Source organism: Aristolochia californica, unplaced genomic scaffold, assembly GCF_029961685.1.
Source record: "Aristolochia californica isolate CCGP_79_NKW_82.1479 unplaced genomic scaffold, dmAriCali1.0.hap1 SCAF_3, whole genome shotgun sequence".
Lineage (NCBI taxonomy): Eukaryota > Viridiplantae > Streptophyta > Magnoliopsida > Piperales > Aristolochiaceae > Aristolochia > Aristolochia californica.
The window spans coordinates 43,545,939-43,569,493 of NW_027181992.1; the positions used below are offsets into that span (position 1 = coordinate 43,545,939).

Below are 23,555 nucleotides of genomic sequence, written 5' to 3' on the forward strand. Positions count from 1 at the left end.
CTTTTGGAAATTATTTGCAATTGATAGTGGAGGGATCCCCTACCCTATCCTTTTACTGAAAATGCATAGGGGTGGGGGAGTGTATAACCCTTTTTGGAACTTATTGGCAATTGATGGTGGAGGGATCCCCTACCCTCTCCTATTACTTAAAAATACACAAGGGGAGGGGTGGCCTCTTGCGAAGACAAGAAACGAAGAATAGTAGAAACGGCCCTGCAACAGGCTCGGTACGACTTTTGACCAAATCAATCAACGTAAGAGCTTCTTTCACTTCCTCAAACCGGAAAACGCCAGCCCCCCCGGCAGCCTGCCTTCAGAGTGACTACTGTACGGCCACCTCATAAAATCTAACTAATGTCCCCATACGATCCGCCTAATCATCCATTCATCATCCAACTCTCCTCTCCTTCCATTACTTCCAAACCGGTGAACTCGTGCGAGCGGGCCTCGTCTCATAATGAGTGGGCCACCGATCGCCCTGGTCAACGTAATTGGATTGACGCGTGGGAGTTCGACACGTGCGTAAGCGGCATCTTTTAATCACCACGGTGACCCTTTACATAAAGTTGACAAGCTGACGGGGCGTGGGCGCACCCAACTATTTTCTACGGGCGGTGACTGGTCAGGCACACGAGTCGTCCTTGTGTGTGTGTGTGTGAGGATTTGCGTAATTTTTATCACGTGCATCGAGTTTAATTCCAAGAGGGTCGACGTCTGGGTTTTAATTAAGACCATTAGTTAATTTAATTTAATTTAATTTCATTTACTTTAATTAATAATATAAGCTTCGGGGAGAAAAAAGTAAAAAAGAGAGGGAGCAAAAAGGAAGCGAGAGAATCCCGGAAAGCCGAGCGTGTACACATAGAATAAGTGACTGGCAAGAACCAATGTGCAATCGCATCACGTGGGTGGGCCCATACGATTCTCTGGCTTGACTAATGCCGGGTTACGGAGCGATTAAAAGAGGGATTTGATTGGTGGGGGACGTGCGGGCCCGGGCGTCCGCGCGCTGCTTCCTGCTGTTCTTTTCTGGGCGCTCAGGCTCACGATGGCGTGCTTGGCGAGCAGAGATAGGGACAAAGAGAGGCGTTGCTGTCGACAAGGACGGGCGCCTGCGACGGTCAAGATCCTCGCCGCGCTTGCTTTGAATTTTCCTCAATCTCCACCGCCCCTTCTCTGTAACCTGCTCTGTCCTTTCTCCCTCACCACCTCCTCGGCCACAAAAAATCGATTAAACTTCGCTGCTGCTGCTGCGGTTCCCTGGAACTCTTCCGCGCGAGAGGAGACATTGATCAGATCCTGCTTTGTGGTCCATGAATCCCGTAACCATCACTCGGAAGCCAAAACCAGTTTAAACAAGCCCATCGATTCGGATAATTAAAGACAGCAGGGAAGAGAAGAGTGAGTGAAGATTGGAGTTACCCACCCTTTCGCTTCTTTGTCACGAACAAAATTGAAATAACGGGAATGATTTCATCATTTGCTTGTACTCGGGGTACCGGAACTTTTGCCGGATTTTGGAAACCGCAGCCGTCCGATGCTTGTGGTGGGTCCCACTGTCAGTTATCTGCCTTTTTCTTTGTTTTTGCTTTTTTAACTGCAGGAGTTGGTCAGAAGAAGGGGTGTTTTCGTCATTTCGATAAAGCGGCGTAGGGGTTCAATAATTCGGTCAATCAGACGATGTAGATGTGAAATCATAGTACATGCGTACGTGAAAATTCCTTCGTATGTACACGCTTTTACTGTAGATACAAAGGTATTATACTTTTGTATACGTAGTCGGGCAGCCTCGTGAGTGGACAAGGGCACGGTCCCCGACCACCGTAAAAACTAACGGTGAAGATCATTCTTAGCTAACACGTGTCACGTTGTGAAGCCATTGAGTCTAACTCCGGTTAGATTTCTAACCCCGTTCTAGTCACCAACTAAAACCTTATCTCTTCAGGCGCTCGCGTCTCTTCCTTGCTGCTCCTCCCTTTCATGGCTTCGGAGATCTCTCTCATGGCAGCGGATTCCCCATGTTTTGTTAATAATGGTGACTCGTAGTGCTTGTGCGAGCTCTTTAATGGCGACATCCTTCCCCGACGAAGTCCTCGAGCACGTTTTCTCGTTTGTCGACTCGGACCGAGACCGAAACGCCATATCCCTCGTCTGCAAGTCATGGTACCGAATCGAGCGGTGTTGTCGCCGCCGGATCTTTGTGGGGAACTGCTACGCCGTCAGTCCCCAGATCGTGATCCGGCGGTTCCCGGAGGTCCGATCCGTGGCGCTTAAGGGGAAGCCGCATTTTGCGGACTTCAACCTCGTTCCCTACAACTGGGGAGGGAACGTTTATCCCTGGATCAAGGAGATGGAGGCGGCGTACCCATGGCTTGAGGAGCTGAGGCTGAAGAGAATGGTGGTTACCGATGATAGCTTGGAGCTGCTGTCGCAGGCGTTTAAGAATTTTAAAGTTTTGGTTCTGGTCTCTTGCGAGGGCTTCAGCACTGATGGCCTGGCTGCTATTGCTTCGAATTGCAGGTGTTTTCTCTATTACTTACTCTCTGACTTTTTTGTGTTCTGTTCATGTTTCTATTTCTTGCTCTCGTTGCTTTGGGCTCACTGATGAGAGGTATTCGGCTAGCTAGAACCTTTACGCCTTTGCACTTGTGTTGTGAAGGAAATGATTTGGGCTGATAACTTCCAAAGAATTTTAAGTTCTTGGTAGTATTATTGTAAAGACTATTTTTTTACTAGCTGTTTAGTTTCTTCCGTTGTCTTTCCATTTACGCGGCAGTCTTCATACTGTATAATCTATGGAATATGAGAAAAATATATTCTCTTTCTTAAAACCTCGTTCATTTTAGCTAATCTTTTACAAGATTTTGACTGGAAACTTGTGCAAAAATTTGTAATGTGAACTGTCTTTTGTGATTTCAAATGAAATGTGATTAAATGTCTACTTCTGCTTTACAGGAACGTCTTATTTTTTCGTGCTGTTAAAACATTTTGGTCATGGTTATGTTGTTAGAGTTATTTGATTTGAGTTACTATGGTTTTATCTTAGAAAAGAATAATTTGGTCTTCCATAGTTTCTGTTTTGGTTTTGACCACGTTTAGCAACAGATTCTTTTTGCCCTTCTGGTGCTGCCTTCGAGTGAACAGCAACTTTGAGCTGTCAACATGGGGAACGGTAGATATGTTAAGTTATGGTGGCTTATATCTCGCTTGCTAGGTTTTGTATTTGGGGAACTTTTTGTTGTGCAGAGTGGCAATTATAGATGAGGTCCATTTCCAGTGTCTTGCCTTATATGGTTTATATTGTTTCTAAGCTTATGGTATTCGTTTTTACAGCGTCTCCATTTACAATTTATGTTTGGAGTTTATGCTATTGTTATATTTGGGGTTTGGTTTTGACTTGCTTCCACCAGTATTTGGTGATGCTTATGACTTTGGCGTTTCCATCTTCAGTAGCTTTACTTTTTTCTTCTTTTTTCTTTTTTTTTTTTTTTTTTTTTTTTGGTTTTACTTTATGGTATAGGATCACTGCTATGTAATAGCAGATATTTGTGCATAGATATTTGTCAATGGCTAACACGAAATTAATCTCGCTTATCTTGTGTTTTTTTTTTTTGTCTTCTTCTTCTTCTTCTTTTAGTTGCTTTCTTTTTTTCCTATTGTTGATTTGGGCTGCTTGGAAGTTATGGTTGGTTGCCGGAGTAGGCATTGATATTGTGGTTCTTCTCTATGCCTGCTTCTGGTCAACTTTGTTGAGTGGGAAAAAATCTCACATTGAAAAATGGGAAGAAAAGTTAAAAGGTTGAGCAATTGGCATCTTAAGTAACTGGTTATTTTGGTATGGAATCGGGCCCAACTTAACATGGTATCAGAGCACGTTGTGACTGTGGGCTGAGGCCTAGGTTATCTATGTTGCAGACTCAAGAGGTAGGAATTTGTGTGTTGTGGGCTCCTTGAAGTAGGAATCTATATCCCCCATTGAGGGTTTGTACCCATATCTCAGGCTTGTTATGTGTAATAGCTAGACGCGAGGGGAGTATTGAGTAGGAAAAAGTCCTATTATAAAGTTAGTAATAGGCCTCCTTGAACAATCAAAAACTTATGAAGAACATAAATTGTCTCTTTTTCAATTTTGCTGATGTCCGATTTTAATTTGTTTTCTTCAATTAATGTGCTTCTGTAAGTTTATGTCATTTTCTTTTTCATGGTTTTAGATCTCATGTTCTGCTAAAGCCAACAAGAAAATAATAGGTAGTTCTCATGAAATGATATCTTTTGAATGTAGTGATCCTTTTCTGGTGCTACAGCTGTAAAATTTTGTTGACTAGAAGTTGCTTAGATTCTTTCTCTGCCATTTGCTTATGCAGGAATCTGAGGGAACTTGATTTACAGGAGAATGATGTCGAGGATCGGAGTGGTCAGTGGCTCAATTGTTTCCCAGAGTCATTTACTTCCCTGGTTTCACTTAATATTGCATGCCTTGCTGGGGAAGTGAGCTTTTCGGCCCTTGAGCGCCTGGTTGCGAGGTCTCCCAATCTAAAGACCCTTGGGCTCAATCATGACATACCTCTTGATAAGCTGGCTAACCTCCTTCGACGGGCTCCCCAACTGGTTGATATTGGCACTGGATCCTTTTCTGCTGAACCTCGGCCACAACTCTTTTTTAAGTTAGCAAGTGCCTTTGAGGGTAGCAAGGAGCTGAAGAGCCTTTCTGGGTTCTGGTCAGTGACTCCAACATATCTTCCAGCCTTGTACCCCATCTGTGCAGGTCTAACATCCTTGAACATGAGTTATGCCACTGTCCAGTGTCCTGAACTCACCAAGCTCATTACCAAGTGCCGGAACTTGCAGCGATTATTGGTATTGCCCTCGACTCCGCTGATACCCTGTATGTGAAGTTATAAGGTGTGCTCGGATTTGTATAATAACAACATTTAACAGTTTGTTTGTTCCCTTCATTGCAAATGCAGGTCTTAGACTACATTGAGGATGCTGGGCTCGAAGCCGTGGCTGCATGCTGTAAAGATCTTCAAGAGCTGCGTGTATTCCCGTCTGACCCTTTTGGTACAGAACAGCATGTATCTTTGACAGAGCGAGGCCTAGTTGCCATTTCTGACGGCTGTCCTAAGCTCAACTCTGTCCTGTATTTCTGCCACCAGATGTCCAATGCTGCTCTTCATACTGTTGCTCGAAATTCTCCTAATCTCACCAGATTCCGCCTATGCATTATTGAGCCAAGAACACCGGATTACCTCACTCAAGAACCACTTGACACAGGGTTTGGTGCGATTGTAAAGTTCTCTAAAGATCTCCGGCGCCTGTCACTCTCAGGGCTCCTGACGGACCGTGTATTTGAGTACATTGGAGCTCATGCTAAGAAACTTGAGATGCTTTCTGTGGCTTTTGCTGGGGACAGCGACTTGGCTCTTCATCATATATTGTCCGGCTGCAAGAGTCTCCGGAAGTTGGAGATTAGGGATTGCCCATTTGGTGATAAGGCCTTATTGGCCAATGCTGCCAAATTTGAGACAATGCGATCCCTTTGGATGTCTTCTTGCTCTGTGAGCTTACAAGCTTGTAAATTGCTGGCAGAAAAGATGCCCAGGCTCAACGTAGAGGTTATTGACGAGAGAGGACAGCCAGAGTCACGGCCAGACAATTGTCATGTTGAGAAGCTCTATGTCTACAGAAGTATTGCTGGGCCAAGGTCTGATATGCCAGAATTTGTTCGAACCATGTAACTTCTTAAACCAAAGCATTCTTGTGCAGGTAAGAGTTTAGTTTTCATTTCTTCTCAATCCAATTGAGTAAAGAACGATTGAACTGCAATGACAAGTGTGGCAATTGAGATGGGACCAATTGATTTGGCTGTGGTTTCATTTTTCTCAGTGGTGGAACAGCAAGCATGAGTTCATAGTTAATAAGGTGGTGAATGTGGGTTCATTGAGAACTTCCTAGCAGGGAGATTAGTTTTTTGTTGGTAAGGTTTCTGTATACTTGGATATGTGGGGATTCTTTTTTTTTTTCCTCTTTAGAATATTAAATTTGTAATCTAAGGCTTAACTGGGTTGCTCCTGTTTCTTAGTAGCAGTACTCTACTTTTATTAGTTGGCAATTTGGCATCCATCCAAAGTATTCTCTTTAATGTTCATCCATGGATGATGGCATCCAAGTGGGTCTGCAAAGAATGGAGGCTTAAGAGTGCTTTCTCATCCTGTTACTGTACTATGGATCTCAATCGTTACTCATATTCCCCTGCACAATGATCATATCTAGAGGGGGTTGTTCTCAAATGATTTCATCATTTTAAAGCAAAGATTTCATTATGGCGACGACAACAAGTATTACTGGGTATAATGTGAACTTGACTGTTATCGGGGACAATGCGAATCTTCCACCCAATGCATCATTAGTGTCATCAAAGCGTCAAATCTTTATTTCTCTTGCTCTGGATATTTTCGATGTTCATCTCTATCATAATTGAGCTTCCTCATCATTTTGTTATGAAATTTATTTATCCAAACAAAAGAGCTCGCAATTTAAGCTATAATTTCCTTCTGCTCTACGTTTGTTCTTTTTCACCATGGCAGCCTTCCTCCCCCTGAACAGTCAACATATGCAATGAACGTTCTTATTTTTCATGAACGTGATTACTGGTAGCCAGAGTTGTTCTGCGAATAGCAGAGCTTGTTACGAAAGCTATGATTGCCAGTGGTAGATAAATTAGATGCTGGGAAGCATTCCGTAATCTTTCCTATACAAGTTTTCAGTTTTCCTTGTTCGTTTTTTTAGTAAATTCTGAACTCTGAAGTGTATGTCCTTTATCTGATCTTTTCAGTGATTTTTCAGGTTTGACGTTGCATCGGAAGGGAAGCCTGGATACCCGAAGCGCACTCGTTTGATGGCTTTTCGGCTTTATCATCTTTCAATATCTTGACAGAGACCAAACAATCTTGAGGCACTGAAGCAAATGATGTTTTCTTCTCTCTTTTCTCGAGAGTATTACTACTTACTTTCCTATCCTTATCTTTTGCAGAGGAGAGAGACTTACAAGCTTTGATTGTACACCTTCAGCACAGAGTTAGAGCTTTGGTTGATTTGTTTGGCCTTGAGCACCCTTTTACCCCCATATTATCAAGAAATTGCTTGACAATCAAAATCGAGTGGTTGACCGGAAGATGATGTCAGAATCACCTTGTTTCAGAGAAATCGGCATATTGTGCTGTAAATCCTCTTCTGATTGTATATGCAATGATGAGAATAATGTGTGAAAAGACTGCAAAGGAATTTCTTACATAAATCGGGTGATGCAGATCAAAACGATAATGGATGGAGAAAATTCATCAACGAAATTGACTACAGAGGTGACCTAATGGGAAAAAAGTTTGACGAGAAACTGACTTTCAGTGATAAAGCTCAGAATTCAGATGTCACCTACACCTCCATAAAAAGGGGTCCCTGAAAAGACAATCTTTGATAATGGTTCAGTAAATATTTCATGGGTTTACTTGATTAGACCAACTCGGCCCGCTCAACACGATTGTTATAATTGAAGACATTTAATCTTATATGAATAACTAGAAAATCAATATATTTGGTTTTTATGATTGTTTCATTTAATATATGTGAATTAAATAATTGTACATGCATATGTGAATGTATAATATGTATATTTTTGTTAATTTTTTTATTGTGATTTTTTTTAAGGTTTTATGCATATTTTTGGTTTAACTAAATATAAAGAATTAACATAAATTTTAGTCATTTATTTTGATGTCATATTTTGGTTTACGTTTGGATAATTAAATAATAGCCACATCATTCTTAATTATGAAAATGTCTAGTGACGTTAAATTTAGTCACATAGAGTTAATGACATAAAAAATATGATTAATCTTGGAAATATAACAATTCAACCCCACATGATAATTTTTATATTTAAGTGATTAATTGGAATGGGAAAGAAACATTTAAAAAAAAAATTCTAGTTGCCCATAAGCCTATAAAATCCCTTTAGAGATAATTTTTTATCCCATTATAAAGGGATATAATTCATTTATGTATTATAATTTAAACCCACAAGAAAGATTATTATAATCAATTGTTGATTTATTTGTTTGAATTTTATTTACATGGATAAATATTCAATATTTGGCCTCGTTGCATGTTTTAGTAAGCGTTGTTGTTTATTTTGTTGTCGTTCAAACTTTATTTGTTCCGAATTTTGATTCCTCCAATATTATTCCTCTGAATGGTAATGATTATGCTGATTGGAAGGAGAAAATTCTCCTTGCATTGGGGTGTATAGACCTTGATTTGGCACTTCGAGTGGATAAACCTCTAAAGCCCATGGAATCAACTATCCAAGTTGAGAAAACATCATATAATCTTTGGGAGTGATCCAATCGCTTAAGTTTGATGTTTATCAAGTCCCACATTGGGAAAAGTATACGTGGATCCATCCCTGATTGTGCCAAAGCAAAAAAATATCTTCAAACTACTCAGGATCAGTTAAGACTTCGGACAAGGCATTAGCGAGCACTGTGATAATGGAAATGTGTTCCATAAAATTTACTGGCACCAAAGGTGTGTGTGAGCACATCATGCAGATGCAGGACATAGCAGCAATACTGAAATCGTTGGAGATTGAGATGTCCGAGTAATTTCTAGTTCACTTAATCCTTTACTCACTTCTGTATGAATACGAACCCTTCAAGATATCTTACAACACACATAAGGAAAATGGTAAATTAATGAACTTCTACCATGTGTGTACAAGAGGAAGGGAGGCTAGATCAAGAGAGGGTTGAAAGTGCACATTTGACGACTCATGGCAAAAAACCAATTTCCAAGCCATTGTGGATTTATTGCAATAATTCCGCCACAATATTTTTGGCTAAGAACAGTAAGAGCAGAAGTCATACTGAACACATTGACATTAAGTATTTAGTTATTTGAGAACATGTTAAAGCAAACAAAGTGGTTATGGAGCACATCATCACTGGATTGATGATTGTTGATCCGTTGCCAAAAGGTCTACCTCCTATTGCTTATAGGGGACATGTTTCTACTATATAGTTTTTATGTGATTGAGATACCCTTTATGTTTGTCTCGCATTTCGTCAATTGAAAAACTCTATTAATTTCATATTGTCTTCTCATATTTAGTTGTATATATGAAGTTTAGAGAATGACAATGTATATTTAAATTTTGGTGATTTTGAGTGAGCATTTAGAAGTTCATTCATAAATATATGTGTCACATATGGTTCTCATTCAAAGGAGAAAGTTGCATTGTGATACGTGGAAGGTAGTATTTGCTCTAAAGGACTTATCGTCACGATTCATGCAATTTGAATTCTTTTGTTTGGGAATAAGGATATTATATCTATGGGAAATTTTTTTGAGAATGTATCAATATTGAATGGTCCATATTAAGTATTGAATGGGTCAAATGGGAGGATGTTAATCATTTTCCTCTTGTTTAGGTTTGACCCATTATTAGGTAGTTTCTCTTAGATGTAGGGATAATGGTCATGTACAACTTCCTCTTTTAATGAGAAACGTACATCAAATGGGATTTGATCTAGCAAAAAACATAGGTTTTCTCTTCTCCATCAACAAGATTTTGGATAGACTAGACGCTTCTTTGCAAATTTCTAGAATTTTGTCTGCCATGGGTGGAGGTATGTATCTCGGACTTTTGCTTTTCTTTTGATAAATTTCATATTATTTTAAAAAATTTGGCTTACATTTAGATCTTGTTAAGCTTTAACGTGTCTCCCTCTTTTCTTTTCTCTCCAATTGCTGACCTTGGAAGGAGGGATTGTGCTCCCCTCCTCTCTCCTCTCTTTGGTTTGACAGTTCACTTGAGCTAGTTATATAGGGATGAACTACAAAACAACTTCAATATAATATAAGAGCAAGATCATGCTTTGGTGAGTCCATTTATACTCCATTTAAAATTTTCTATCTTAACCTTCGAAATGACCTGTTGAAGGTTCTGTATCATCTTCCTATTATTCATAATCATTTGTGCTACCTTTGAACAAATATGTCATATCGATAACAGGCCATTTACATGTCTCGATCTTGCTCTGATGCTCACTACACCGTCATTAGGAGAATTTTGCATTTGTATATCTGCCGATAATGTAGAAGCACCCCAGACAATAGGATGCTATACAACAAAAGTGCTAACTAAATGTTGCCTAGCATCTTCACTTAAGAAGTCAAACAAAAAAGAAGGGTTGTCTCTCAACCTATGCTTTAAGAAGACAAGAATCATGCATTATAATAAATAATGAAAGATGTGGTGAGTCCTCAAGTTGATCTTGGTGCTTCATTATCTCCTTCTTTGTATGTGAGCATTGTTCTCTTTTCTTTCTATTGAATAAAATTTTATTTTTCATCCCACACAGGCTAATGTCTAGAAATGTTGTGTGATTACTAGTTGAGATCCTACTTAGCTTTAACATGGTATTAGAATAAGAAGGTTACCTTGTTGGGCTTAATTTTATTGTTTGTCCTATTTAGTTTGTATCCTTTGTGTTGTCCATGTATCAAGCTTGTTGTTTGTTTGTGTAATCTAGGACACAAGGGAAAGTGTATTAGCGAAGAAAAAAAATCACATAGATAACTTGCCGCACATCAACAGATTTGTGAAATCACATTCACCGCAACCATGTGAAATATTTTTTTGTATATATATACACATGACAATATTGAATAATCGCTCCTTTGAGCCTACCGTTGATGACCATTACATCGGCATCGACCTCTTGCATAAAATAAGACTTCACCACATAATTTTATACAATCTACTAAAAGAATTAGGGGTACAACCCCATTTGTCTTCCCTTATAAGAGGAAGGTCTCCTAAAGAGATTACATGAACAACTTTGTGACAAAAGAAAATTATTCAATCTACCAGTTCCTACCTAAAGAAGGCTCTCCTAACTGGCACTAGTAGCTGACAGCTCTTAGTAAGTTCTCCGATCCTATGAAAATGTTTCATCATGTGTGTGAGTGAATTCAGTAAGCTCTACTCCTAGTCAATATAAAACTACGAAACCATATAAAAGAGTACAAAGCATAATCAAATTCAAAACTTATGTGTGGTTACCTACGGATTCCTGCATATCTGAATCTACTATTAACACCTTGTATATGTATCCTTATGCATATCCCATTCCACAAATATCATGAAGAATGTCTAATAATAATGACATCAATTTAACATTGAAGCTTGTAAAGACATTTAGTATAGACATGAATCTATTTCAATCGAATGAATTCACACATTAGTAAATTACGCTATTCGGGTATTCCTTATATAACACTACCTAAGGGCATGTCTTTGTTAAACGTACAAATAGAATCCTTACCCCTCAATACTAGTAAAACACAAACTTTTCAGACTTCACATAGCATCATTTTATTGACACATCCACACCCTTGCTGACTTCTCAACTAGGGTCCTTAGTTATATAGTAGGAGTTATTCTACTCATACTTGTTTACCCCTATCGGTTTCCCAATGAGATCCTTATTTCATTTTACTCACACACACATCGCCTTATTGATTTCCAAGTAAGGTTCTTATTCTTCAAATAAAGGTTTTACACACACGCATACCCATATTGGTCTTCCAATAAAGTCTTTATCTCTCGTGTAATAATAGCTCCACTTACACACACACATACCCGTATCGGTTTCTAAAATGATCCGTATTCCTCATATAGTGATTGTTCTACACACACACACACACCCTTATTGGTTTTCCTAATAAGGTCCTTATTTCTTGTGTAGTAGTAGTTCCACTTGCACACACATACTTATATCAGTTTTCCAATATGGTCCACATCATTTTATCAGTATCCTGACAAGGTCCATATAATCCTCATCTAGACAACCAAGCAAGGCCCAAACTCTTATATGCATATATGACCGATATTTTTCCTCTCCTGATCATCGAGTTGAGGCCTAGATTCCCCACAACAGTTAGGGCACACATTCCCTTGTAAGCATATGTTTAATCCTATATGCCAAGGTTTGATTTGTTTGTTTATTTACTTTATTATTTATTTTTTTACTTATATATATATATATATAGATAGATAGATAGATATTTTAAAGGAATTCACAATTCCTCTCTCTTATAACTAAGTAAGGTCAATTATGACAATTTACTCAAGTCTAGTATGAGACTCTTAATCTAAATTGTAAATATTTTATCTACTATTATTACTCACAAATTCACTAATTGGTCCATAACTATACTTTAATATGACTAATCAACCTTTCTAGTTATTCAATAAGACTTATAAACTGACTCATTGAGATTCCAATCCCAAATTCCTAGAACATTGTATTATTCCTCATAACTTTAGCCAAGATTTCTCAACAAGGGAATAACCTCTAGATTGTCATCGATGTCTTTGTATAACATTGCGAGGAGACTAAGGGCAAAAGCTCATTTTGGATTTAAGTTGAGTTCTTAGGTTTCTCCATGTTAAACAAAATAAGAACCTAGAATTGCAGCAAGTTGACTTACCCTTCCTCTTTTCCTCTCTTTCTCCTTCCTCGTCACCTCCTCTTCCTTTCCCTCTCTCTTTCCCTCTCTTGCTCTCTCTCTCTCCTTCCTCCTCGCCATCTTATCTTCCTTTCCCTCTCTCCCTTTCTCACTTGCTCTCTCTCTCTCTCCTTCCTCCTCGCCATCTCCTCTTCCTTTCTCCCTGATGCCCTTCCTCTTTTTCTCCCTTTCTCCTTCCTTGTCGCCTCCTCTTTCTTTCCCTCTATGTCTTTCGCTCCCTCTCTCCCCTTCTTCTTCCTCCTTTTTTCTTTCCCTCCAAAGTCTCTATCTATTTTTTTCACCCTCTCTCTCTCTCTCTCTCTCTCTCTTTCTCTCTCTTTTGGCTTGGGAGAAAGGTCTCTTAACTTTGGTTAGTCATAATGTAATTGGTCCAAAGTCTAACCTTCGTGCTTCCCAAACTCCAATTAATATGAGATTATTGTTCTCTATTCCTTCTCTTTATTAAAATTTTATTTTTCATTTAAAAAATTAGTGGCAATAGTCCCACTAAAATTAATCTTGTTAATTGGGTATTAATAGAGAAAATGTTTCCTAACTTTGACTTGTCTCATTTGAATATATCCAGAGCAAACTTTAACATGGCATCAAAGCAAAACGTATACCCAGCTCAATTTATGCATCATTTATGTTTAAAAAGTGGAAAAATAATTAAAAAAAACTCAAATGAATACCAACATGAATAACATAAAATAATAATTAAATATAGAATAATAGAAAACCATTTTTTAATTAAATTTAATTTAATAACTAAAATGAAAATTGTGTTCACCCTTTTGTTAGCCCTTTTGTTCCAGAGGCATACCGGTTTACATCATTCATAGAAAAATTATGCACAGAGGAACAAAATCTCACTATCTGATATGTAAATTAAGGGGATAATTAAATAGATCTTCTCATATTAATCCTCATATGAAACATTCATGGAAAACAACTGCTGCATATATCTCTAACGATTCGGAATAGGGTGGAAAAAGATAATCTGCTTCTGCTTCTGATCTGTTCAAACAACCATGCAGACGAGGGCTGTCAAAACAGAAGCGAAAGCGAAGGTCCATTTAGTGCTCGAACTAGGATTCTGACTCGCCCCACTTTTATTGTCTTCTCCGCCTTTTCCGTCATCTTGACCTGAGGCTTCACCACCTCCCGATGGTGGCTCATCTTCTCCGTCGCCGCTGAGTGGTGGCGAGGTAACCACTTCGCCTCCGGAAGAGGGTGCGGGGGACGCTTCTGGGCTTGAGGCCTCCGACTGTCCCATGACTTGAACGGTCAACTTCTGGCCGGCCTCGCAGTGGCCAGGGGTTCCGCTGATAAAGTAAAAGAAGCCATAGTGATCAAACACGAAGACTGTATTCCCATCTTGGTACTTCGACACTGGGTCGGACGTATCACATTTCTCGTACTCTTCGGATTCCACGATTAGCACCGTGTCGTTACTGTATTTGAAATCTAAAGAAAGGAAAGAAACAGAAAGAAGAGACCCTCTTTTAAGTAAAGAAACAAAATCTTAAATAATCTCAAGATTAATATCCAGAATCACCGGTCAGAGAGAAGTAGAGAGCTTACACAGTGAATCTCCCACTTGGAATCTGTTCTTGACAGCCCATTCATTGTAGGTTTCGTTCTCGTTTCCACTGGGTTCAATCCAGCCTTCGGAGCCACCGACGGCAAACTGGTGAGTAGATGAGCGGAGGTCCGCCATGGAGATGACCAAGCCGCAGCATAAGAAAAGAAACTTGAAAACGGGGTTAGAAGAGAAAGAAGCCATTGAAGGAGGAGCAGTCACACGGAAGAACACACACTCTGTGGTTAGGGGTTGACTGAGATTTTTGAATGGGATGAAAGGAGGGAAGGCAGTTGGATCTTTATAAAGCACTGGGTGAACAAGTTGGCGAGTGAACTGAGGAGAGAGTGGGTGAGTTGAGGGAGAGAGACGGTTACGAAGGACTGCGACGCGGAGATCGCTTATTCGGTCCCTGAGCATTCTGGGCATCACTAATAAGAAGGCGGTTAGATGAAGTCGAGAGCAGTTAACCGCCAGAGCAGCTCAAACCGAGATGGGTTGTACCATTTGGTTCAGGAAATCCCACGAGCGGTCACGGGTCACAACGGTTGAGCCCGTTGAAATGGTCAATGGTCAGCCCTTCAATCTAGGCTTGTAGAAATGCTTCCATCATTAGCAACACCAATTTCCTGATCTTTTCTATCTGAATTATTAGATTTAGTGATCTAGTAGCTCATATATGGCAAAATGTACCAAGAAGGAAGATTTTCATGATCATTAGACTCCATGAACTTTTTTCAAACTATTTATCTACTACCATGTTGTTCTTAGGTAGTTGTTGACTCATTGATTTAGAACATTTTTGGAAGTGTATTTACTCCATTTGTTTGGTACTTCAAATTGTGAACTAGTGTTAGTGAACCATTTTGTAAAGGTCAAATTGTAGTTTTTTTTAAAGTTAGTGAGTACTTGAAATGCCGGTTTTTAAGGTCGAATTACATATTTTTAACTTCGAATACATAGTATTGTTTTATTGCCAAATGTTGGTTTTTAATAACTTGTGAAGGTCAAATTGTTGGATACTTTCTCATCAAGGATCTCAAGTTTCTATGTTTTGTCGGTGAGTGGATGATTCCTTGTCGATCTTCTATTCTATCATCGACTCTTTCCTTTTTTATTTCCCTAAAGTTTTGCTCTAAAGCCTAGATTTCTTCTCACATGGCGGCAACCATTTATAAACATATCTGTATTTTTTTATTTAATCTTTTGTAGTTTCCTACTTGTTATTGACATATTTTTTATGGTGTTTAAGTTGAAAAAAAAAATTGTTTGACCTGTCATTTTAGTTGGGTGCTTTTGGTGGTATTTAATTACATTAATAACATTACACTAATTTATCATTATCAGTTTGTGACTTGTTTATTTAGTTACAAGTGGATGAGGTATACCATTTTAATATGGTTAAATATACAACAATAAAGTTAAAGAGTTCAAAGAGACTAAAGGAAAGGAGTGAAATGAATAAAGAGGTTCCCACAACAAGGTGTAGCCCCTCATTTTGTGGAATTATTGGAGAAGTTGAATTTTAATGATGATCAAGAAGAAGCTATAAAAAAAGACCCCCTTTAGGCCTTTCTTTGCTATTAATAATTGAAACATTGAGGCTAAGTTGGTGCATTGCTTGTCTTGAAATTATGATAAAGATTGCAACACATTCATTTAAAGGAGATTGGTACATTGAGTTTCAAGCTAAGGAAGTTTTAGATATTATAGGGTCCAAGTTTTGAAGGTGAACATGTGGAAATTGGAAAAACCATTAATGGAGAATCAGATATTGTAAGGAACTACTTTGGTGGGAAGGTGCCTACTAGGAACAAAATCAAAGAAACTACAACAGTTAGTTAAAAATGATGGTGATGTTGGCAACATCACCAAACTAACAGTTTTGTTCATCTTTGTCCATCTTCTCTCCCCTCAACAAACTATGGGATACCCCTATAGTTTATATAAGTATATAGATGATTTAGAAGCTTTACCAAAGTATACTTGGGGGGACACATTATATAGGCACTTTGTTCAATAGTAGTTTTGTTCATCTTTGTCTATCTTCTCTACCCTCAACAAACTACGGGATACCCCTATAGTTTATATAAGTATATAGATGATTTCGAAGCTTTACCAAAGTATACTTGGGGGGACACATTATATAGGCACGTTGTTCAATAGTTAAGGAAAAAGAAGGGTTGGAGAATTGGATAATTTAGTGGTTGTGGGTATGGCATGCATTGATCATAAGTTTTCACTTTATTAGAGATTTAAGGTTATGAACTTGATTGTTTCACAGTTACAGATTAACTTGCATTTGTGGTGTTATTGTAGGTATTGTACTATCAGTTAAATTCAAGAACAAGATCAACTTCATTATATTTGTCCAAATTAGTCAACCTAATGTAAAACCCCATGGAAATTTAGAAGTTTGTGTCAGTTTTACAAAGTTCAAGTGTTTTTCTTTTGAGGCTTGCATGAATTATTGTAGTTATTATTTATTATTTTTATCTTTGTTGAGTAGGTCAAATATCAGCTACAATCTGAATGCAAAGGAGGAGATATTGGAAGAGTAAAAGAAGTTGAGCGGGAAAGTTCTTGTTCATTTTCATGACTCCGTGGATTTAGCTCATGGAGAAAAGGAGAGACGCCATATTGGGAGAATACAGAAGGAAGAAAAGGGTTATGGACTTGTATCCTAACCCTCCCCTAAGTCTCAATTTATAGATGAATAAGATTACAATATTTTAATAATACCCCTCAAACTTAAACTAATTACACCAATGCCATCTTTATAAGATGACTCTTTATGGGCTTGTGGGCCTTCTCCTTGGTCTATGGGCCTTGAGCCCATCTTCCACTTCTCTAGGATATGTGGATCTTCCTTGGTCTTGTATGCTTAAGCCCATCTTCTAACACACTTAGACTTGTAGGCCTTCCTTGGTCGTGTGGGTTTGGGCCCATCTTCCAACACTCCCCCTCTAGCTTTGGGTGAGAGAACATTATGAATATTCAGCTTGGTGCAAATGGTGTATAGGATCTTCATTTATAAAATGGTAGTCCATGATATCTTCCAATACTCCCCCTCAAGCTAGTAGTCTCTTAGAGACCCAACTGGCATAATATGAGAGAGTAAAATCAATCCTAGTCATAAGACATCACTCCATACTCCAGTCAAATGGTCATAGTAAAAAAAACTCTCCGCTTAATTTCACGGGCGAAAAAGTAGCCCTAGTGTGGGCCACAAAGTCCACCCCCTTTCTCAGAGTAGCTAAAAAAATATCTCTTGGGTGAATAATAGATTTGACTCACGTTGGATGTTAGGCACTCGTATCCTTTGTAGGTAGAGGTCTATAGGCATTGCTCAGAAGTATAGTAATAAATTTCTTCATCACGGTGTCCCTCCACGGGGCACTGACTCTCAAATGCTAGGAGTAAATATGTCAAATAAGGGGTAAAAGGTAATCACTGGAATATAATATTCTAGGACCACTATGTGTTTTCTTCTTCATCAGAATAACCAATGCTGACAACAATCAACAACTGTGAAGTCCTTCTTCAATAATAATGTCTCAATCAGATAGACAGCAAACAAAATGGGCCTGGGCCCAAATATCATGTACCAAGTAATGAAAATCCTTTAAAATGACCCATAAAATAATCTGCAGATAGTTCATCACTAAATAAGGACGTTTCACCAAATAATATGTTGGAACCAAGTAATAAGGTGCCAATACTTCAAGAAATAAATCCAACCGGAGACAAGGCCCAAGTCGAACCGAGTAAGGTATCAAACCAATATAGCTGAGTCATTGGAGGAATCGGTAGAGAACTTGGGAGTTGGACCTGTAGAACCGAGGCAATAAGCAAGAGTGCCGAGTCAAGTTAACCTGAGTTCGAGTTGACCCGAACTGAGTTGACTCGGTATGAGTTGGACCGATTTAATTCGGAATAACATAAGCAGTTACTTGAGAGAGAGTTTGAGTTAACCTAGGCGAAACATAAACACCCACGTCACACTGGATTAAAATCAAGCGCTTCCTAACTTGGTAGTGTTTAAATCCAGAAATAATCCTACTTCTTCCTGTCTCGCTTCCGAATAGAGTAGGACAAGAATGAGAGATCTCGGATGGCAATCACGACAAGAGATCTCAAAAAAGATCGGACACAATAGTAGGCTAGAACAACAGAAATAATTTGGGTAGAGAAATAATATAATGCACCAGCAGGCACCCAAGACGATATCTAAATCAAGCGCTGAGAGGCAACGCCAGAGAAGGAAACTATTGAAGATTCAAAATGACGGGTCTTACGATCCGAAAATAATTGGTCTTACGATTCAAAAATAATGGATCTATATTTTGATTTCAAACGGGATACATTCTCTTATATGTAAATGCAATCTGATATGTATTTCTTAATCGGAAATAAAGATTTTCACATGGTATTAGAGCAACCACTCAGTATGTGGGAGCGACAATCCTGAATTCGCTCTCATATTTTTTTTCCCGCCTGTCTCGTTGCCTCTTCCTGTTCTGGTGACATTTTTGTCGAGGTCCAAACCCTGGTTCGATGGACGGAGACATCTTCACCAATCTCCCAGATTCGACAACGACAGCATCGAGGTTTCACCATACCGACCATCTTCGTCGATGCACTTTCCAGTTTCGCCTGGTTTTCAGATTCGTAGCTGAGCCTTCCACCTCCCGGCACTGTCCCGCTGCTGAGCCTTCCGGCCTACCTCTTCCGCACAAAGCTCTCTTCTTGGCAGCATCCATGATCTCCTGAGCAGTCATATTACCTACATCGCTCTACTGACCAAAAAACGAGGAACCAGCTCGACCTCCCAGTCCCAACTGGTTTGCACCGTACAGACCCGCCAAGCTGAGGTGGTCGGAGGAGGAAGGATCGTAAGCAAATTGTAGAGCTGAAGCTCTCCAATTGAACAATCCTCGATATAAAGGAGGAATTGCGAGATCGGCGTCCTCTCTGGCCCAAGATGCTCCTCGCAGCCCGAACCATAGTTTGAGCCAACGCCCACAGACGCTGAGGCGTCTAGCTTGAAGTTCGATCCGAAGCTCCCCTCTGGCGCATAGTCGTCGAGGCGTCTAGCCCAAAGACTGATTCGCAACCCGCACACACCAACGCCTAGATAAGATCACGCAGCCCAAAAAAAAGTTGCTACGGGAATTACATTCCTACAAGGATATCGCAAAGTATGACATCCACCTTTGCTAATCTGAATCACCCATTGTATCTTTACCATTCAAATCAACCTGGATTGGTTCTCGTACGACAACTTCTCACTGAGAAGAATTATAGCACATGGCGTCATTCCATGACTATGGCCCTCACTGTCAAAAAAAAGAAATTAGTTTTGTTAATGGATCTATATAGTGACCAGACAGTGATACCAACAATGAATTACAACAGTGGATTTGTTGTGATAACCTTGTCAAAACTTGGTTATTGAGTTCGATCTCCACAAATATTACAACAAGCGTATTCTCTTGTGATGGAACACAAGCAGTTTGGATTAAATTGTCCGACCGTTTTTCTCAGGTAAATGGTGTCCACTTATTTCACGTTGAAAATGAAATACATGATTGAGTACAGAATACCATGTCTATTAGCTCATATTTCACCATGCTCATAAGACTGTGGAATGAGAGAGATTCTCTTTGTTCTATCTCACACTGTTGTTGTGGCTCTGTGCAAGAGGAACTATCCTATAGAGAAACACAAAAAATCATCAAGTTTCTCATAGGATTAAGTGAATCCTTTACTACTGTACGTGGGCAAATATTGACAATGGACCCTTTGCCTAAGATCGACAAGGTTTATTCTCTAGTGCTCAGATATGAACGGTAGAAAGACGTATATGATAAACAGAGCATCATTCAACCTGAGGCAGTATCTTTCGCTGTAAAAAATTCAAGCAAGAAAGGTGGCCCCTCCACCTGTACAAAATGTCACAAAGACAGTCACAATGTTGGAAATTGTCGAGCACATTTAAAATGCACTTATTGCGGTTTGAAGAGTCACACCGTTGGTTGTTGTCGAATACTCAAGTTTGCCGAATCAACTAAACCCACAGAGAATAAGAACATCCCCAACTCCTTTCCTTTTACTCAAGAACAATGCCAACAAATATTATAAATGCTCAGTCATAACAAGCCATCTATGGCAAATCATGTGGGTAACTCCTCCACTCATGACGAACTTTCAAGTAAAGCCCTTTACTTCTCCTCTCCCAACAAGCAAGCCACATGGATCCTAGATAGTAGAGCCATAGACCATATTGTTTGTTGTCATACATTGCTTACGTCTTGGAGAGCTGTTACAAACAAAATAGTGGAATTACCAAATGGTTCTCATGCTAATGTTACACATGTTGGTCAAGTAGTTTTCTCTTCGAATTTGGTTCTTCACAATGTTTTATGTGTCCCAATTTTTCAATTAAATCTCATTTCCATTAGCAAGTTTCTTCATCATTCTCTTTGCATCACCGTGTTCATTACCCATTTTTGTGTCATACAAGACTATACTCGAGGAAGTTGATTGGGACAGGAATTGAACGACATCCACAATCATCATAATGTTATTCTGTACATTCTCCATTTGGTATTTGGCATCAACATCTCGGGCATCCATCAAATAAAGTATTTGCCTCTTTTAATTTTTTTTTAATAAAAACTCTTGTAGTTCAAATAATTGTCTAGTTTGCCCCTTGGCTAAACAAACTAGATTGTCATTTCCTTTGAGCACAATCTCTAACACATCATCTTTTGAAGAATTGCATGTTGATATCTGGGGGGGTTAGCATATTGCATCCATTTCTAGAGCCCGTTTTTCCTTATTATAAATGATGACTTTACTAGATGCACATGGATTTATTTGATGCGTCACAAATCTGAAACTCAAACTCACCTAATTAATTTCATTAGTATAAAAGAAACACAATTTGATTCCAAGGTGAAAGTTGTGCGTAGTGATAATGACCCTGAATTCACCCTTGCCATTCACTACTTTTCCAAAGGCATTGTCCACCAAACAAGTTATGTTCACACTCCGCAACAAAATGGGGTAGCCGAACGCAAACGTCGACATCTGCTAAACATGGCCCGAGTTTACTTTTCAAACCCATCTTCCTAAATGATTTTGGGGGGATGCCATTTTAACGGCTGCTTATCTCATCAATCGAACAACTACCCTAGTCTTGCAAAGTAAAACACCTTATGAGCAGTTATTTAATATTATCCCCACTTACTCCCATTTACGAGTTTTTGGATATTTATGCTTTGCCACCTCTCATGCCCACAAGCCATTCAAATTTGATGTGTGTGCCATATGTTGTATTTTTCTGGGGCACCCTTATGGACAAAAGGGATATAGGGTTTATGATAGTATTCATCTCCCAAGATGTTACTTTCTTTGAAAAGGAATTCCCTCTTAAGTATATTTTCGCTACAAATAAGAGTCTCATGTTTGCTTCTCCTATAATGTTTGCCTTTTATGATGACCCTCTACCAGACACACCTTATATTAACCCTCTATCAAACACACCTCCTCAGTTAACAAGTCATGATATTGCAAGTGTTGATCATACTTCTTCCCCCCAAATCCCTTCTCCCACTCCCATACCACCTCCTGCTTGTCGCCCCTCTACCAGACCAATTAAGCGACCCAGTTTCCTTCAGAATTTTCATGTGGAAGCCACCCTACCATCATGACCTGAACAATCTTTTGCCTCCAATGTGGTCACATCAAGTACACCTTATGCCCTCTCTCACATTCTTTCTTATGCCTGATTATTCCCATCTCATAAAGTTTTTACCACTTCATTAACCATTACAAAAGAATCAACTAGTTTCTTACAGTCCATGAGGGATCCTAAATGGTGTCAAGCAGTGCATGATGAAATTCAAACCCTCTAGGCTAACCACACATGGACGTTCATCTCTCTTCCACCTGGCAAGAAACCCATTGGATGTAAATGGGTATACAAAGTCAAGCTCAAATATTATGGCACCGTCGAGCGTTACAAAACTCGCCTAGTCGCCAAAGGTTACAACCAGATTGAAGGACTTAACTATTAAGAGACGTTCGCCCCAGTTGCCAAGTTGGTTACTATTCGTGTCGTACTGAGTGTTTCTGCTATTCAAGGATGACATTTTCACCAACTCGATGTCAACAATGCGTTCTTACATGGTGATCTTGATGAAGATATCTAAATGTCTCTACCCCCCGGTTTTGGATGAAAGGGGGAGACTCGAGTGTACAAACTAAACAAGTCTCTATATGGGCTTGAAACAAGCTTCTAGATAGTGGTTTTTGAAATTTTCCACAGCTCTCAAGAATGTTGGGTTTCATCAGTCAAAGGAAAATTATTCTTTATTCATCCAATCCCAAAAAGGCAGTTTTACAACAATACTTGTGTATGTTGATGACATGGTTTTGGAAAGTTACAATCTACAACATATGTGAAATAGTTATTATCCAAGTAGTTCAAACTTAAGGATCTTGGTCAGATAAAATACTTCTTGAGCATAGAAGTAGCAAGGTCTTCCAAGGGGATTTCCTTCTCCCAAAGGAAATATGCCTTGGAGATATTAGAAGATGTAGGATTTCTAGGAGCAAAACCTACAAGGTTCCCAATGGCGTAAAACTTGGCTCTTACACAATCCGATGGTGAACTCCTAAATGATCCTTCATCATACAGGAGCCTTGCGGGAAAAGTGATCTACTTGACCATTACTAAACCAGATATGGTCTATGTCGCCCATGTTCTAAGCCATTTTATGAAAAAACCACGTACACCACACCTTGAGGCAGTATATAGAGTTCTTCGATACGTGAAACAAACTCCAGGATAGGGTATTCTATTATCCTTTGCACGTACACTTCAATTAAATGTATTTTGTGATGCAGATTGGGCTCACTACAGGGACACAAGAAGGTCAGTAACAGGATATTGTATATTTCTTGGACAATCACTCATTTCATAGAAAACAAAGAAGCAAACAATGGTGGCTCGATCAACTGCCGAGGCAGAGTATCGTTCAATGGTTACTAAATGTTGTGAAATTACTTGGTTGAAGAACATTTTGAAAGACTTGAAAATCGTACATACTCAACCAGCCATGTTATATTGTGACAACCAAGTTGCTCTATACATCGCCTCAAATACTGTCTTTCATGAGCGAACCAAGCACATCCAAATTGATTGTCACTTAGTTCGTGAAAATATTCAAGCAGGGATGATTAAGACAACCCACATACGAACCAACGACCAAATTGCAAACTTATTTACTAAGGCATTGAGTTCATCCCAATTTGAGGCATTACTCGACAAGTTGGGTATCATTGACACACACTCCAACTTGAGGAAAAGTGTTAAAGATCCAAAAATAACAGG

General features: G+C 39.2%; 2 protein-coding genes across 5 annotated transcripts; one reads left to right on the plus strand and one right to left on the minus strand.

Moving 5' to 3' along the window:
- Positions 1-1,977: 1,977 nt before the first annotated feature.
- On the plus strand, positions 1,978-7,367 carry LOC137959284 (protein TRANSPORT INHIBITOR RESPONSE 1-like). 4 transcript variants are annotated; one of them, XR_011114063.1, is made up of 5 exons: positions 1,978-2,520; positions 4,365-4,857; positions 4,968-5,766; positions 6,847-6,955; positions 7,034-7,367. XR_011114063.1 is itself a non-coding variant. In XM_068806683.1 (4 exons), exons 1-3 carry the CDS (start codon positions 2,033-2,035, stop codon positions 5,736-5,738), a joined length of 1,752 nt encoding a protein of 583 aa, XP_068662784.1. In that variant the 5' UTR covers positions 1,978-2,032; the 3' UTR covers positions 5,739-5,766; positions 6,847-7,367. The 4 variants fall into 4 exon arrangements, 3 of the variants coding, with proteins under 3 accessions (XP_068662784.1, XP_068662783.1, XP_068662782.1); XM_068806683.1 differs by having other exon boundaries at positions 6,847-7,367; XM_068806682.1 differs by lacking the exons at positions 6,847-6,955; positions 7,034-7,367 and adding an exon at positions 5,887-6,104.
- Positions 7,368-13,591: 6,224 nt separating this feature from the next.
- On the minus strand, positions 13,592-14,290 carry LOC137959589 (early nodulin-like protein 21). The gene is made up of 2 exons (XM_068806950.1): positions 14,155-14,290; positions 13,592-14,037 (listed from the first exon to the last, which is right to left on the minus strand). The coding sequence occupies exons 1-2, from the start codon at positions 14,288-14,290 to the stop codon at positions 13,592-13,594; spliced, it is 582 nt and encodes a 193-aa protein (XP_068663051.1).
- Between the last annotated feature and the right edge of the window lie 9,265 nt (positions 14,291-23,555).

Bases quoted from the DNA above. Each gene is read 5' to 3' on its own strand.
- LOC137959284 (XM_068806683.1), top strand. From the start codon at position 2,033: ATGGTGACTCGTAGTGCTTGTGCGAGCTCTTTAATGGCGACATCCTTC. The intron at 2,521-4,364 runs GTGTTTTCTCTA...TTGCTTATGCAG, and splicing joins GCTATTGCTTCGAATTGCAG to GAATCTGAGGGAACTTGATT. The intron at 4,858-4,967 runs GTATTGCCCTCG...TTGCAAATGCAG, and splicing joins GGAACTTGCAGCGATTATTG to GTCTTAGACTACATTGAGGA.
- LOC137959589 (XM_068806950.1), bottom strand. From the start codon at position 14,290: ATGGCGGACCTCCGCTCATCTACTCACCAGTTTGCCGTCGGTGGCTCC. The intron at 14,038-14,154 runs GTAAGCTCTCTA...TCCTTTCTTTAG, and splicing joins CCAAGTGGGAGATTCACTGT to ATTTCAAATACAGTAACGAC.